Source organism: Lissotriton vulgaris, chromosome 6 (assembly GCF_964263255.1).
Source record: "Lissotriton vulgaris chromosome 6, aLisVul1.2, whole genome shotgun sequence".
Lineage (NCBI taxonomy): Eukaryota > Metazoa > Chordata > Amphibia > Caudata > Salamandridae > Lissotriton > Lissotriton vulgaris.
The window spans coordinates 1,401,116,602-1,401,134,567 of NC_141694.1; the positions used below are offsets into that span (position 1 = coordinate 1,401,116,602).

The 17,966-nt window shown below is 45.3% G+C and overlaps 1 protein-coding gene across 3 annotated transcripts in view; it reads right to left on the reverse strand.

The window, feature by feature from the left end:
• KIZ (kizuna centrosomal protein) overlaps positions 1 to 17,966 on the reverse strand; it is an 880,037-nt gene that overhangs the window by 67,105 nt on the left and 794,966 nt on the right. For all 3 annotated transcript variants that reach the window (XM_086927508.1, XM_086927510.1, XM_086927509.1), the window contains one exon: positions 12,282 to 12,325. In XM_086927508.1, the coding sequence (XP_086783634.1) occupies positions 12,282 to 12,325 (44 nt within the window). The remainder of the gene's footprint in view (positions 1 to 12,281; positions 12,326 to 17,966) is intronic.

A 17,966-nucleotide genomic window follows, 5' to 3' on the forward strand; every position in this document is an offset into this window, starting at 1 on the left:
TCCAGTCTCCTTGCAGTCCGTAGAGGGCCCACAGATAACTAGTAAGAGTGAGCCCATGTAACCTGTCCCGAGAGCGCCCCTCTCCTTATTCTGTCTGCCTCGCCCCTCTAATCGCTGCGACACACGTAGCGGTCAGCACGGCGCTCTGTTCACGTCAAGTATAGCCAAGCACTCGCATTCCATAACGCTGTGGTGCTCCCTTTGGTGCTAGCATAAGGAAACTCCTCCTACGTGCAACGTTGACTTCTGTGGTCCAATTGACCTCACCATTCCACTCTTTAACCACACAACCGCAGGCTTATTGGAAGCGGCCTTAACAAATGTCCGAGATATGATGAAGACCGAGGCCTGTGTGTGTGTGGGTGGGCTCTGTGTGTGTGTGTGTGTGTGGGGCTCTGTGTTTCTGTGTGTGTGTGTGTGTGTGTGTGTGTGTGGGTGTTAGGCTCTGTGTGTGTGTGTGTGTGGGGCTGTGTGTGTGTGGGGGGCTCTGTGTGTGTGGCTCTGTGTGTGTGGGGGGGCTCTGTGTGTGTGTGGGGGGGCTGTGTGTGTGTGGGGCTCTGTGTGTGTGTGTGTGGGGCTGTGTGTGTGTGTGTGTGTGGCTTTCTGTGTGTGTGTGTGCGCCTCTGTGTGTGTGTGTGTGTGGGGGGGGCTGTGTGTGTGGGGGGCTCTGTGTGTGTGGGGGGGCTCTGTGTGTGTGGGGGGGCTCTGTGTGTGTGGGGCTCTGTGTGTGTGTGTGTGTGTGTGTGTGTGGGGCTCTGTGTGTGAAGGGCTCTGTGTGTGTGTGTGGGGCTCTGTGTGTGTGGGGGGCTCTGTGTGTGTGGGGGGCTCTGTGTGTGTGGGGCTCTGTGTGTGTGTGTGGGGCTGTGTGTGTGTGTGGCTTTCTGTGTGTGTGTGTGCGGCTCTGTGTGTGTGTGTGGGGGGGGCTCTGTGTGTGGGGGGCTCTGTGTGTGTGGGGGGGCTCTGTGTGTGTGTGTGTGTGGGTGCAAATGCAATAGGCCTCGCATATGCAAGCGATTAAGCTATTGGCAATATAAATGACAATGCCATTTATTTATGATTTAAAAAAAAAAAAAAAATGTCATGAGCAATGCCAATAGCTCTACCTTTAATAATGCCGAGACCATTGCATTGTAAATGCTTGTTATATAGCCCTCTGACTTGGTTCAATAATAAAGTCAAATATCATCAAACTTTTTTGTATGATATTACTTCTTGTTATCTAGATCAAGATTTTTATGTTAGTATTTTAATTTTAGAAAACAATCTTTTTATTATCTTTTTCAATATTGTGTAAAATGATATGGTTCATTGTGAAGGCGTCGCCAATTTTATGTCTAGCTTTTCAGGCGATCTCACTGAAGTTTTTACCACCTTCCCATGACTCATGATGACAACCTACTGGCGTAGTGGTGGCCCCATGACTCCATTTGCCAACAGAGCGGATATATTTAGTGTTTATTGTCTATAGGTATCAGCTAAGAGTACATCCCTTTCCACTTTTTGCCAATGCTGTCAGAGTTGTGTCTTGATTATGCACTATTGCACCTTCACTCCATATACTGAACATGTTGAACATATGCTAGGGATGCTGTCTGTTGTAAGATGCTTTTTGCTGCAGCTTTTTACATGCACTTTTAGGATCAACCCTGATCGAATAAAGAAATACTTGACTTGACTAAAACATATTTTACGCAGCCCTAATCTTCCTATTGTAGTTAGCACTCAGAACTTTGAAAATCTCCCCATTGGTAAATCCGTTAAGTCTGGACAAGAAATTTATTGACCGACCTCCTTTCTTCATGAACATTCTGACATGTGGCGAGATATATTCCATTGAGAATAAGCAATTGAAAATCACAAGAGGCCACAGAATTGAAGTGGGCATTACTTGCAGTGACCTTCGAAAACTCACTACCAACATTTACACAGACAATACTATTATGATCCATGCCAACATCTGAAATCCGATGTCATTTGAAGGGATCTAACAGAGCCTCACAAAGTGCAACAAATAAATAGCCATTACTCCAAACCCTACCGCCTCTTTACACCTGCTCAATGCTGTATGAGCAAAGACATTCTTCGGGCTACTTACTTCCAAGTCTTTTTCTATGCCACTGCCAAAGGTCAACACAATGTACTGGTATCATAAATCCCATTCTCACAGTGACAATGATCTAACGTTCGCATTCCTCAGTTATCCACTTAAGCACATGCACCCCACAAGATGACTTAATTCTAACACAGACTGACCCCCACCATTTGCTACCAATGCATCCACCCCAAAATAATAAAGTCATTGAAGCATCCTGTTATTTCCTTCTGTACTGCTGTCTGGTCCACCCAGTCACCAGTATGAAGCCCTTAAATAAAACTAAGTTCCATTAACTATCCGCACTACCCAAAGCTTACTTGGTACACCTACTTTCTACTTACTGAAATCAAATGTAATATAAACGAAAACAGAGATAAGGTTTGGACACAACAAAATCTCCATTCTCAATTATCTCCTTGCCTGGGGCCACCATATGGGATTGAAATCTTGAGTACGAAATATTGTGCTACAAATAATTGTAGCAAAAATATTGACAACAAAAATGTTGACAAAGTCAGTATATAGAGAATATATGTACCTTGACAACTATATATTTAGCACTCCATATTCCGGCGTATAAATGTAGCTTATACCAGCTAGCTGTCTTGCATAACAATGCCTAACACACTATACCCATCATCTGAGTGCCTCGCAATCCCAATAAGTCCTTCATAACAGCAGAGGTCTACTGCCTCTTGGACACAATCCAACACATTACTTCAAATGATACTGCACTGTCAGAGGAAAGCCAAGAAAATTATTATCATGTGTGTTGACAGAGACGACTCAAAACGTCAGCGACTGACCTTCTTACCAACAAGCAGGCCTTCAGCTTCAACGATGTCGGGAGACTCCCAAAGCATAGAGCTGCCACACACTGAATCTACTATTGACACAAATTATGAAATCTCAAACAAGGTGGTGTAACCACAGATCTGATAGGATCATTGTTTCATCACAAGCCCCCTATCAAAACGGACCAAAAAAACCATCACCTGTATCAGAAACAACACTCCTTCCATTTCCATCATTACAGAGGAGTTTGAGGCAATCTATAAGTGTTAAAACCAACTATTCCGATTCTAAAAATCCGCAACTCTACTCGGCAACCATTACCTTAACAGAATCTGCTCTCAATATCCTAACGAAAAGCAAAACATGACAACACACGCTGGGTATCACATCAACCAACACATGATTCAGTGGGAAACTAGCTGAGCTGAAATGTACCAATCACAGCCTGAAACAGCAATGGTTAAAGTCTATGACTAAAAAAAACCCAATAGCTGCTGCCTGAAAAACATAACAGAGTTTACGTCAACACCACAAAAAAAGAAGCATACTTCTCTAAAGACAATACGGAGGCCTCCAATCAAATGAAGAAAACCTTTTCCATACATATACCTCTAAGGAGCTTAGAAAAGCTGTCTATCTAGATCTTGAAAACACTGTGAAGACTGACAAGTTGCTAAGGCTGGCCCACTAGACAAAAAGAGTACATCTCTAGCCTATGGACATGTGACTCAGTTGTATACTTCAAACAATTCGGCCCTTTTTTCCGATGGATACAACTAACATGATAAATGCATCCCTTTTATCTGGAGTTATCCCAAACGTTCTGAAACACCCTATTGTCACCTCCCTCTTGAAAGAAACAGAAGAGCATTTGGAATACCAGTCTACCTATCACATTCCCTACTCTTTTTACAATTATGGAAAGGGAGGGTTTGTGACAATAATATTAGGTGTACGGGTTCAGACCAGTGAGGGGCATTTAATTCCCCTTAGTCAACAAAAGAGCAGAGCATCATCTCTCAGTGAATCAAGAAAATAAAACAGCTGCTATACTTTCCACTGCCTAGGACTTTGTTGATCATAAAATGTTGTTGAAAAGACTGGTGGAGGGGGTGTATCTAGATCTGCTCTGCTATGGTTCCACTTGATCCTTTCTAACCACAGTCAACAATTTACAATAAAGTTTGTGGCGTTCCCACTTGCCAAGTGCCATGTGGTGCACCCCAAGGATCAACCCTCTCCAGCCTAGTGTTCACCATCTATGAACACCCCTGGTGCTGCTTTTAATGCAGGTGGATCAAAAACAAATACACTTGAAAATAGACCGAAATAAATCAAACACCATCTCCTGCTTGGATTACGTGTTCCACTGGAAGAAGGAAACATCCTCTCCAACACCAATAGTCTAGTAATGGAGAAGGATTAGTTACTTACCTGTAATCCTAGTTCTCTTCCAGGGGTATACTCATTAAAGTCATAAGCACTGAATTATCTCCGCTCATGAGCGGGAACCCGGAACACATAAACAATATACATATATATGTGTAAATATAACCAAAAGTACATAGTACTAACTAATTATACACATATACATGTATAATAACCATAATATGCAGCCTAACATATATACTAACATGATAAATGCATCCCTTTTATCTGGAGTTAAAGCCAAACCTTACACACGTTCTGAAGCATGAACATATGTTGTATTTAAATGCAATAAACAGGCATGAGCCTAAGATGCATTTCATAACCATGAAAAACCTTTTATTTTCATCAAAGAACCTGTTGTAAACAGTTATTAGCCTTCAAGGCTGCATATGAAAAAATGTCTGTGTACAGAAAATCAGACTGGCACCCTGCCTTTAAGGCCCCAGAGAATCTGCAAACTTTGCCTTTAAGGCCTCCAGGAGAACTCTGTTCCCATCATGCACCACAGGTGACAGTTAGGTCAGTTCTTTTGTACGGTACAGTAAACTTTAGCAGGAATCTGCACTTAAAACTTCATAATACATATTGAAAAGAAAACCTCAATGCTACTGCTCGCCCGGGGAGGCGGGAGGGTGCTTATGACTTTAATGAGTATACTCCTGGAAGAGAACTAGGATTACAGGTTAATAACTAATCCTTCTCTTCCAGGGGATACTCATTAATAGTCATAAGCACTGAATAGAGTAGCAAGCTCATACCCACCAGAAGCGGGCGAACAGATAAATTCATAGCCACACTTTTAAACCACAGTGTTTAGCTAGAATTCGCAAACAAATTTCTGAGGGATGCTTGTCCCACTTGTGCATCAAAACTGCGCATCAGAATCCAGACAGTAATGGCGTGTAAACGTATGCACTGAACGCCAAGTAGCTGCTTTACATATCTCTGACATCGCCACATTCCTAAGGAGAGCTGTGGTAGAAGCTTTCCCCCTCATAGAATGCGCCCTAGGTCTACCTGATAAAGACTTGTGGGCTAGCTGATAAGCCAGTAGGATACATGACACCATCCATCTAGAAATGGATCTCTTGGACGCTGCCAAACCAGTATTTGTAGGACCATAGTTCACAAAAAGACGGTCCGTGTGCCTCAAAGACTTTGTTTTATCTAAGTAAAACTTCAAAACCCTTTTGGATCTAATGAATGTAGAGCCCGTTCAGCCGGACTCTAAGGGTTTGGGAAGAAAGTAGGCAATGCTAAGGTTTGATTAATATGAAAATCCGACACCACCTAAGGCAGAAAAGCAGGATGAGTTCTGAGTACCACTCTGTTTCCATGAAAAATAGTGTTCGGTTCATTGCAACACAGAGCCTGGATTTCGCTCACCCTACGAGCAGAAGTGATGGCCACCAGGAACGCTACTTTCCAAGATAAGTGTTGTAAAGACGCTTTATGTATGGGCTCAAAGGGGGGACCCATTAACTTAGTCAACACCACATTAAGCTCCCAAGGTGGAGAAGGGGACCTGACTGGAGGATACACCTTCCTTAACCCTTCCAGAAAATCCTTCACCACAGGCCTTCGAAAGAAAGATACGTGTTTTGGCGACTTTCTATAAGCAGTTATTGCAGCAAGATGGACTAAACTGCAAACCAGATTCAGCAAGATAAAGTAGATAAGGCAAGATCACCTGTTCTGGACCATGAATAGGGTCAAGACCCTTACTCTGACACCAAAGGTAAAAACGTTTCCACTTAAATCCGTAGGATTGTCTTGTAGAAGGTCTTTTTGCCTCCTTAAGGATGTTCATACACTCCGGATTCAGCTGTAAGTGCCCGTACTGGATGACTTCAGGAGCCATGCTGCCAAGCGCAGGGAGGGCAGATTGGGATGAAACACTCGCCCCTCCTGTTTGGACAGAAGATCCGGGCGACACAGCAATCTCCTGTGTGGCATTATGAACAACTGGAGGAGATCTAGGAAACCACCACTGGCGTGGCCATTCTGGGCAAATCAGAATCATTCTGGAGTCGGTCTTGTACAACCGATTGATCACTGCTGGTATCAACGGTGTCGGTAGAAAGGCGTACAGCAAGTTTTGACACCAGTCTATCAAAATGGCATTCCCTTGAGACCCTTTCTGGTAGAACCTGGACGCGAAGACGGGGCATTTTGCGTTTGCCACGTCTGCGAACAGATCGATGTCTGGTGTTCCCCAAGCCTGGAAAATGCTGTGCGCGACGTCTTCGTTGAGAACCCAGCCGTGCGCTTCGACCAAGTCTCTGCTGAGGTCGTCTGCCTGTGAGTTGAGACTCCCTGGTAGGTGAATCGCTGTTATGGACAGGTCTCGTGCAAGTAACCAATGTCAGATGGTCTGGGCTTCTATGGACAGAGTCCTGGATCTGGTACCCCCTGCTTGTTTAAGTAATACATTGTAGTTGTATTGTCTGTTTGCACTAGGAGGGACCGAGTCTTTAGAGATGGAGCCAGGGACTTGAGAGCAAGATGGACCGCTCTGAGTTCGAGTAGATTAATGTGATATCCTTTCTCGAAGTCTGACCATAGCCCTTGTACCTGAAGAGGGCCCATATGCGCCCCCAACCTTGGAGCGAGGCATCTATAATCAGAGTCTGCGTTGGTGGGTCCTGATGAAAAGGAACTCCCTTCATCAAGTGTGCCTTCTTCATCCACCACCGGATGGAATCTCTTACAGACTGTTGGAGATGGATTCGATCCTCCCAGCATCCCGTCCTCTGTTTCCACTGATCTTCCAGACACTGCTGTAGAGGACGCATATGCAGACGTGCGTTTGGCACGATGAAGATGCACAATGCCATGGACCCCAGGAGAGAGGACACTTGCCGGACTGTCGGACGTGCAGACTGAAGGAGAACAAAACACTTCGCCTTGATGGATGACCATCTCTCCTCCGAAGGACACACGCTTTCTTCTTCTGTGTCCAGTTGAGCACCCAGGTAGTGGATCTTCTGGGTGGGGTTCATTATGGACTTCTTGTAATTGACTTGAAGACCCAACTTGCCCATGAGATGGAGACATATCGATAGATGTTCTTCCAGTAGCGATGGGGATGAACTCTTCAGAAGCCGTCTAAGTACGGATATATGAAAATCCGTCTCTTTCGAAGACAAGCCGCAACTACCGCCATACATTTTGAAAATGTTCTGGGAGATGATCTCAGGCCGAAAGGGAGCACTGCGTACTGATAATGATGAGCAGCTACTTGAAACCTGAGGAACTTGCGATGTTTTCTGGATACCGGAATATGAAAATAAGCATCTTTCAGATCGTTGGAGCACATCCAATCCCCCTGGTGCAACTGAGGGAAGATCTGATGAAGAGCCAGCATTCGAAACCTCTCCTTTTGAATGAATTTGTTCAACCGTCTCAAATCCAGAATGGGTCTGAACTCCGTAGCTGGACCATTTTTCTTTACGAGAAAAAATTGAGAGTACAGGCCTTGACATCTCTGCTGAGAAGGTACCGGTTCTATTGCATTCTTCTTCAGAAGGGCGTTCGCTTCCTGTTGTAAACGCTTTATATTCCACTGTAACCTCGTTAGAGGACGCATGACAGGGGGAGGCTTCTTGAATCTCAAAAGGTACCCGCTTTGAATGATACTCAGTACCCATCTGTCCTTTGTGATCTGTTTCCACTCGTCCAGACAACACACAATACTTCCTCCAACCGGAGTGGTACACAGTTGCAGAGGAAGCCTCCGTTCATTGTTTTTGAGGCTGCTTGGTAGCAGATGACTGCTGCCTATTTCCGTTGCCTCTGCCTCGTCCAGGTCGTCGCTGTTGGAATTGCGACCTCTGTTGATTCTGGCCTTGGTTTTGCGAGGACCAATTTGTCTGTTGGTTCCTCTTCTGGAAAGATCTCTTGTCAAAGGGACGAAAATTGCCCCGACGTTTAAATTCTCTCTTCTTTTCAAGACCTACGGCCTTAAGAGTGTCCAACTCCACCTTCATTTTAGCCATCTCTTCGTCAGCGTGAGATCCAAACAGGGTCGAACCATTAAACGGTAAATTTACCATTTTTCTCTGAGCCTCAGGCTTTAGCCCAGTAAGACGAAGCCAAAGCTGAACGCCTAGCACAAACACCGTGTGCATAACCATGAGCTGACAGATCCGCTGCATCAGCGGCCGCGCTAATGCTCTGATTAGCCACTAATCCTCCTTCTTCCACAATTTCCATGAAGTCTTTCTGATCCTCCTTAGGGAGTTTATCCGCAAAACGAGCCACCGAATCCCAGAGTAGACGATCATAGCGGCCCAATAAGGCTGCCGCGCTGGCCACTCTCATAACCGACCCCGAGGTGTTGCACATTCTTCTCCCCAAGGAATCCATACTCTTACTATCCTTTTCAGGTGGAGCAGAAGAGGTAGATGCTGCAGAATGCGCTTTTCTGACTGCCGCCACCATAAATGAGTCTGGAGGTGGGTCAGAACGCAAAAATATCGGATCTTCTTCTGGAGCCTTGTACTTCTTTGCAATCCTAGAAGGACCTGAACCCACCGTGGCCGGAGTTAAGAATGTTCTCATTGCTGGTTCTATCAGACCGGGCACTAACGGCAGAAGAGGCCTGCCAGTCGTCTTGTAATGCAGGGCTTCAAAGATAACTGATGTTGCCATTTGGGGAACTGCCATCTTGATGTTGAACTTATTCGCCCCACGACATAACACATCATTAAATGTGCTCAAATCATCCACAGGAGGCACTCTGGAAGGAGGAGTAGATGATATAGTGGGAGAATAGTCTCTATATGAAGATCTTAAAGAAGACGAAGAAGCCGTAGAAGAAGGTGAAGGGGTTCTACGCCGTCTCTGTGGACTTGCCGATCGCTGCCTCCTACGCTCCCTTGAACGTGATCTCTCTCTCACAAGGGATTTTGAGCGTGATCTTCTATGCAGCTCCGTCTGAGGGACCGGAGCCCTCTTTCCCATTAGTCCCACATCTGGACGCATTTTCCAATGTCTAAGACTTTCCAGCCACCTCGGTGACATGTTAATAGGTTGCTCTGTACGCTCAGGTGAAGCCTCAGGTGAAACCTGCACAATCTGCAGTCCTGCTGAAGACTTGGAAGACTTGGAAGCTCCGGAGACTACACTGTGCTCAGAGACCAATGAGCCAGATGGAGTCCATTGTCTGGGCACCAATTGTCTGTCATCTGACAACTGCCCTGAGGTTGAGCCAGAATGAGCCACCACAGAAGAGTCCTGGTGCACTGTCTCTTGACCCACTGCAGACCTGTCGACTTGCTGGTCCTGCTGTGAAGACGCCACTAAAGGTTGTGGGCTTATTTCTGACCTCGACAAAGACCTAAGTGAGGTCCGAGAGGCTGGTCTTGATAGTCTCGAAGCCGACAGGTGGGGGAGACCTAGACACTCCATGCTTCGAGCCCGAAGCAGGCTTCGACGTCGACCTACGTCGCATTGGAGACCTTGATCTTCTCCTCTTAGGTCTCGATGTCGAATCTTTTGATGTTGTTCTTCCTCTCGACGTCGACCTTTTCCTCGACGACTAAGTACGTCTCTCTCTCGACCTTTCCTTCGACGTTGATCGATGACTCCCTCTCGACGTCGCACCTTTCGACGTCGACACTCGATCCTTCGACGTCGGACGCCTCTCTTCCCTCGACGTCGATCTCATACGATCCTTCGACGTCAAACGTTGAGCCCCCGACGTCGTCCTTACTGCAATCGACACCAGATGTCTCGATGTCGAAACAGATTTCGGCGGAGACTGTCGAGACGCTGAACCTTGCCTCACCGGCGAAGTCCTCGACGTCGATGGAGCTGTCTTCGACGCCGACACTGACGGCGAGCTGGATCTCGACGTCGAGCGCACCTTTCTTGACGGCAACGCTCCCTGGAGTCAATGTTTTTTAGTTCTACCTTCTGGAGAAGCTGTTCTTCGACGTTTGTGTTGAGAAGATGGCTTAGCAGAGAAGCTCTTGGAACTCTTCTCACCACGGTTTTCTCTCTCCAAAAGGCCCAGTAACCTCATTTTCTCCCTTTCTCTCAAAGTCCTGCTAGAAAGGTTGAGGCAGTGATAACACTCTTCCACCTTATGAGAAGCTGGAAGACAAACCACACAAACAGAGTGTGGATCAGTTTTTGACATCTTTTTCCCACAGGAGGGACATTTGTAAAATAAGGGTGGCATTCTGACTAAAAACACCAACAGTTTAGTCAGAAAAGGATATTAAACCACCACCAAAGTAATATATTTGTCAAAAAAGACAAGAAAACCAACTTTCTGACAGAAAAAAACTACAAATGAGCAGAGCTCAAGTTCCAGGTTCCTCACAGAACAAGCCGGAAAAAAGAACTGACCTAACTGTCACCTGTGGTGCATGATGGGAACAGAGTTCTCCTGGAGGCCTTAAAGGCAAAGTGTGCAGATTCTCTGGGGCCTTAAAGGCAGGGTGCCAGTCTGATTTTCTGTACACAGACATTTTTTCATATGTAGCCTTGAAGGCTAATAACTGTTTACAACAGGTTCTTTGATGAAAATAAAAGGTTTTTCATGGCTATGAAATGCATCTTAGGCTCATGCCTGTTTACTGCATTTATATACAACATATTTTCATGCTTCAGAACGTGTGTAAGGTTTGGCTTTATTAGCCTATGTATATATGTTAGGCTGCATATTATAGTTATTATGCATGTACATGTGTATAATTAGTTAGTACTATGTACTTTTGGTTATATTTACACATATATATGTATATTGTTTATGTGTTCCGGGTTCCCGCTCATGAGCGGAGATAATTCAGTGCTTATGACTATTAATGAGTATCCCCTGGAAGAGAAAACAGAGTACTTTTCATTACCCTTCAACTAGCCACCAACTTTTCACCAAATCAACCAACCTACAAGTAAGGAACCTGGGGCTACTCTTTGACTACAAACACTCACTTCACAAAATCAAGGCATTGGTCAAAGATGGTAATTTACAGTACTCTCTACTTGAAAAGATTCTACGACTACTCTAAACTCTGTGGAGCCGATAGGAGACCTTTTCATGGCACACAAGCCTCAGTTACTTTAACATGTGAACGTGAAACATTGAGATAGATCTCTTGTAGTACAAGGCCATCGATTATTAAATGCTCTAAACCCAAACCTGAGAGCTCGCTGCTTAGATTTTGTGAACTACTTTGCTTTAAAAGTGGTTCAGAAAGTATTAAGGCTAACTTATGTAAACTTGCTTTGAACTGAACTTTTCTCTGAACATGGTACCAACTGAAGAACATCGAACATGGCTCCCACTTAACCCGACTGGACTCATCCTTTCTCTTTTCCTCCATGAAACTATTTTTCTCTCAACATCCTTAGTGCTATGAATTAATTGGAAGGTGATGTGCAGAGCTGTATCACACCTCCCGAACAATTAAAAGAAAGCTCTACTAGGACTTACAGATGAAGGTCATTTCTGGTGTAAGGTCCCTTTTACCATCTTTGGAGAGAGACAAATAAGGGGACAACAAACCCATAAGGCAAAACATATTTAATTGTAAAACAGCAAGTTTATTACCGTAATACATGGTAAAAAAAAAAACAAAAAATTGTGGTAGGATCCAAATAATGCTGTACACATTTTCTATGGTCAAAGGATCACTCTGATATCACAAGGACAGAAGAAGAAAAAATCACCACCTAAGGGAATAGATTAAGTATTCTTTAGAATGATTAGGAGTATTGGGGTGATTAATATTTTGTTTCAAGATGCAGAGACTGAAGGGAGTCTTCAGGTCCTTTTTGACGTGCTAGTGCAAGGGATAAATATAATGTTGACTTGGACACTGTCCCTCAACTACATCACCATTAAAAACCTTAAATAAAATCTGCTGTAGATTTGAGGAGCTAAGGCTTCCAGAATGCACCATAAAATGCTGACAGGGTATGTTTACATGTGTTAACAGTTTCTGCTTACCTTTTGATTTTGTGTTAGTCACTACTTTCTTTTTGTCTTCGCTCCTGAAAAACAAAAACATGGCATATGGCGTGAAAACAGTGCAGCATGGAAAAAGGCACAGGACACAAATCACTATTTTGATTGTAAAACTGATCTAATTCGTACCTAGAAATAGAATATTAAATGCATATTATCTTCATGTAAGAATTATAAAGATACTGGATTCTGATTAGTAGAAAATACATTATGGAGTTGTAAAATGGCTGAGTGAATGGCGACATACATCAACTCATAGCCACGCCTGTGTGGCTATTTACCCTCCTCAGGTGATAAAGTGTACCAAGTTTAGTTGGGTAGCAGTAACATGGTAGAGACATCATTGTGCATCACATATTATTGGTATAGAAATACAAGTAACAAGACCAAGACAAGAAAACTGCACCATTCACAATTGTAATTATTTATTATAATCAACAGAAGTGTGGAAATCCTGTTGCCCGATGCCCAGGACATATTGTTTGGAGTCAAGGAGAACAGGATTTTGATTTTCATGAGGCCCAAACCCCTGCAGAACTAACTGCCAGTTTACAGTACCTAGTATGGTCTGTGAAAAAGCACTGCCTTCCACTAGGGCAAGGTTTGTGTCTATATGTTTACGTTGTTCAAACTTGTGTATATGATTAATTATTGCCCAGCCTTTACAACTAGGGAGGGTGATTTAAGGAAATGCAGTTTACAATGAGCTCAATTTGGATTACTGAATATATACACGTTTGCACAATTTAACAATTTCAGTCTTTTTATAACGCTCATAGAATGCTTCAAGTTCATAATCAAGATTGGTGATTGTTTGATTTAAAAACAAAATCCACACAAAAAACTGTGACTTTGCAATGTTTTGCTTAACTATTGTGATACCTTACCATTTCTCTGAGGCATCATTTAGTAAAGCGTGTTTGATGCATACCAATATTTAAAATAAAAAGATTAATAATGGACACTAGCCCCCAGATTCATCAAAGCCACATTCTGCGAATTCTAAATTGCGAGAATTACCGAATCGCAATTTAGAATTCGCAGAATGGGAATCATGAAGAAATGCGATCAAAAAAAGCGAATTGCAAAATCGGCCAAAATTGCCGTTTGCGATTTTGCTTAAATGGCAAAAAAATTCGCAGAATCGCCCTTTTTCCGTGTAGAAATTGCGATCTCGCAATTACTGAAATAGCAAATTGCGATCTCGCTAATTGCAAGATCGCAAAAACGGGAAGTCGTATTTCGGGGCCAGTGATGACATCACAACCAGGAAGCAGGCAGTTCCCTCCCTCATTCAGCACACTGAGCCTGAAAATGGAAGCAGCACTGGCCAGAGCTCCACTACAGACCACCTTCAGCCGCAAATCAGGAGACAAACCACCCCAGGAAATGTCCTAGGAAGCAGCAGGGAGCAGTGCCTCAAGAAGGAAAAGAAAAAATCTAATTTTCCGAGCAGGAATTGGAATATTTAATAGAGGGAGTATCCAAAGATCATGACCCACTTTTCTGGAAGGATTCACGGAGGGTGCCTGAGGCGGACAAGAGGCGCATTTGGTTGCGCATCCGCGCTAAAGTAAACGCAGTGGGAGTGACCCAGCCCAGAGGTGGTATGACCTCAGAGGGCGTGCTAAGGAAAGAATTGCAGAGAGGCTGGGGGAGCGACTCGCAACCGGAGGAGAGCCCACTGTACCACCCAACATCCCCAATGGAGGACCTTGGGGAGGACACTGTGAATCCCGAGGCATGCGTGGGGGTAACCCGGCTGGACTCCTCCCGACCCATTCAAGAATCCCAAGGTAAGTGCCATGCGACTGCGACCCTGTCCCCTAACAATGGCCATGACTCCAGAGCTACCCATTAGAAACCCCAGTCATGCAGGCCATGCACACCAGAAAAGCCCAATTACATTGTGGGACTTGTAGTGTGACCACATTTTCCAGATAGCCCCATACAGCCAGACTTGTCCAGTGAGAGTCATTCCTAAAGCCAGTCAGGAAATGCTAGCCTGCATGCATGTAGCAACCTCCCATGTGCAAGAAACATGTCATTAATCACCGTCCCATTTACATCACAGGTGGCGCAGAACAACCCAGCACCGATAGTGAGGCCCTTCACATTGACGACAATCCCGAGGACACCGAGGGAGAGGGCCATCCTATCCCTCAACCAGGACCATCACAGCCAGCACCAGCAGCAGTAGTACCACCACCTTCCCCTGTGGACAGGGCCACCCCTGCAACAACAGGCGCGCCACAACCACCCCGAGTTACACCCATGCCAGTGGCACTGGCAACTACAGCTGCAGCACGGAAGCAGACAAGGCGCACAGCCACTGTTCAATCACAGTCCAGCGGACTGGTGAGGGAGCCGCGCGACACAACACCACGCGCTGGCAGGGGGGTGAATGTCCAGGCGTCGGATGCTCCGTGTACATCAAAAGCAGGCACGCCACTTGGCAGCCATCCACCTGTAGCTGCACAAGACTGCACGTAATGTGGGACAGCTCACTGACAGCATGGAAAGCATGACTGCTGCTGTCCGCGAAAACAGCCAGGTCCTGTTGTCCCAGCAGGATGTCAACCGCCGACGCCACCGCCAGCTGCTGACCGGCCTGTCAGCATACACACGCTCCAACCACATAATCGGGAATGCCACCTCCCAACTATCGCGTCGCTCACTAGCGATACAAATACAAATGGTGCAATGCTGCCAGGATGTCGCTAGGGCACTGGAGCAAGTCACCACTGCAGTGCAGAGTCTGCAGGCGACTGGCCATGGCCAGGCTGGTGGGGGGGATGATGCCAGTGAGGGCAATTCCAGCCACAGCAGCCTGTTGTTGCCGCTGGTGATGGTGCCCCACCGCAGCACCAGGCCCACTGCAGCCTCACGGGCTAATGCTGATGTGGACGAGGTCGAAAGGCGACTGGGAGCGTCCGCCCGGAGGCGCCACGGACTATTTATTATTTTCCATGCAGGGCCATGCTGATGATACAAGCATGCCCTCCTCACAAACATGGGGATGTATGAGTCAATACAGCTCACATGCAATTTATAGAAAAAATATTACATTATTGTGAAAAAAACAATAAGATTTATTATGCACAAGTTGATCTGACTCATGTCATTATTTCAATTGTCATGCATGAGTGAAGTGTTGGGTGAGGGGAGTGGGTGCACTAGAAACAGTTAATTGTGATTTGGTTGCGGCGCCTGTGTCTTTCAGCAGGATTCTCCCCGAGTGCATGACGCACATGTGCAGGTGGGCGGTTGTCCCCTTCCGACTCACTGTCAGAGATCTCTACAGGTATCCTCCACTTGGTAGCAATGTTGTGGAGTATTGCACACACGGCCACGATGCGGCAGCAGACCTCAGGCTGGTATTTGAGGGCCCCACCAGTCTTGTGAAGTATGCAGAATCGGCTCTTCAAAAGCTCAAATGTCCGCTCAATGCAATTTCTTGTGCGGATGTGTGCAGCATTGTCACACCATTGCTGTGGTGTGGCAGGGTTGAGGTATGGGGTGAGGAGGTACTCACGGAGACCGTAGGCGCTGTCACCTGAATGAAAGGAGCAGAGGGTGAGTGCCTGTTATGCGCAGCTACATGGTCGCAATGTACTATTTGTTGGCATGTTTACTTACCTAGAAGGTGTCCTTCGCCAAAGTCTCCCCTGGCCAGTCGTGTGTGCAAGCCGCTGTGCCGGAATATGAAGGAGTCATGTGTGCTCCCCGGGTATTGTGCCACTATGTCTGTGTTGATTGACTTAGCGTTGCACACCATCTGGATATTCAGGGAGTGGTAGGACTTGCGGTTCCGGTACATGTATTCTGATTGTGCAGGTGGGCAGATGTGGATGTGGGTACAGTCAATGCATTCAATTACATGGGGGAATTGCGCAATGTTGTAAAAATCAAGCTTGGTTTGATTCAAGTCCTGTTGGGTGGTCGGGAATGTGATGTAATGGTGTAGCCGACATTGCTTCCAGGAAACTCCTTAGGCAGCGGGACATGGTGCTCTGGGAGATCCCCCCTGCAATGGCAACTATCACTTGGAAGCTTCCGGAGGCCAGGAGTTGCAGGCTGCACAAGACCTGGACATGGGTGGGCACGGCATTGGTCCTCCTTGTTGGGTGCTGAATCAGGGGGTCTAGATTCCGGATCAGCTTTGTAATCATTGCCCCATTCAGGCGGTACTTTGAATAGATTTGCTCCTCAGTTTGGCCGAGAAGGGTGATCCGCTGGTGGAAGATTCGCACCTGGATCCTGCATCTGTTCCTTGCTGCAGCCTGGAGCCTTCGCCGCCTGACCACCATGTAGAGTCCTGGCATTGTGAAAGTCCTCATGCTCCTACTGTGTCTCCTTAAGAGTGTTTGGTCAGGCACCTGTGGCTAGTTTAGGTTTTTTCTGATTTTTTTTTTTACTTCATGGTTACCACTTGGTTTGGGTTCTCCTTAAATTGCGCCTCGCAAATGGCGATTTAGCGATTTTTCGCTATTCGCGATTTTTCATGAATTGAGTTTGCGATTATTTAGCGAAATCGCAAGTTTTTTTGCAGAATCCTTGGAATCTCGCTAATTCCGATTCGCTAAGGGGGTTCCACCTAGATTCTGCAATTTATTTTGCGAATTCGCATGATCGATTTTGCGAATTCGCTATTTGGTCATTTTTCACTTCGTGAATTGCATTTCATTTAATTGCGATCGCAATAGCTAATTCGCAGCTATTGCGATCGCAATTTTGGTTGATGAATCTGGCTGTTAGTGCCATTATGGGCATCATTATGGACAACATGAAAATAAATTAGGGCCCAATTTTAAAAGAAAGTCACAAAAATGCACTCGCTGGTATAAGTCCTTGCGTCGGTGCAGATTTATGACTTTCAGGAAGCCGCAAGAGTTTGTAAAAGGAGTAAATATTCAACACATTCAAGTGTGTGAAGAGATTGAAAATGAACTGATGAATGTGTTTAAACATGGTAGTTTGTGGGTGTGCACACTCAAGGCATTCCAGGCCTAGAAATATTGCTTCCTGCCTACTCTGAAGTCCTAGTATTGTGATTTGCGAAAAGGTGACGAAATTAGAGCAATGCTAGTATGGAAACCTTAATATAGGCCCTAACATAATCCAGAAATTGTTTAAGCGTTGATATAATAAGAATGCTGTCATCATAATAGGTTTGTGCAAAATCCTCAGTACTCTTTTAAGGTGTGGGTTTTTACAGCATAGCTGTCTTACAAACTTATTGTCAACAATATACATAAAGTTGGCTTTTGCTCTTAGCTCTTTCAGTCACTGACATTCTTCGACCATCCTCTTTCAGCCACTTGTTGGAGACTTTGTCAATCACATCTTGGCTGTGCCCAGTGAAGTAATTGTCTCTCAACTAATGCTTTCGACTTTTTGGGTGTGATGAACAATGGCTCTGTGTAAAAGCCTGGTCTTGTGGTGGAAGATGTCACAGTTTACTGTGGCGTGAGGTGGTTTAGCCAATGGAGAGCCAGAATTCAGCTGTTGGAATGTGAAATTAGTTAGTTTAGCTGTAGTTTTAGGGTATAAGAATTAGCTCAAAGAGCAAATTTTTGGCTTACGCTTTTGATTCCAGAGGGACGTGTTCTGCTGTCCGATGATTACACATAAGGAAATGTAACTTTTTAAGACTTTGTTTTCAGG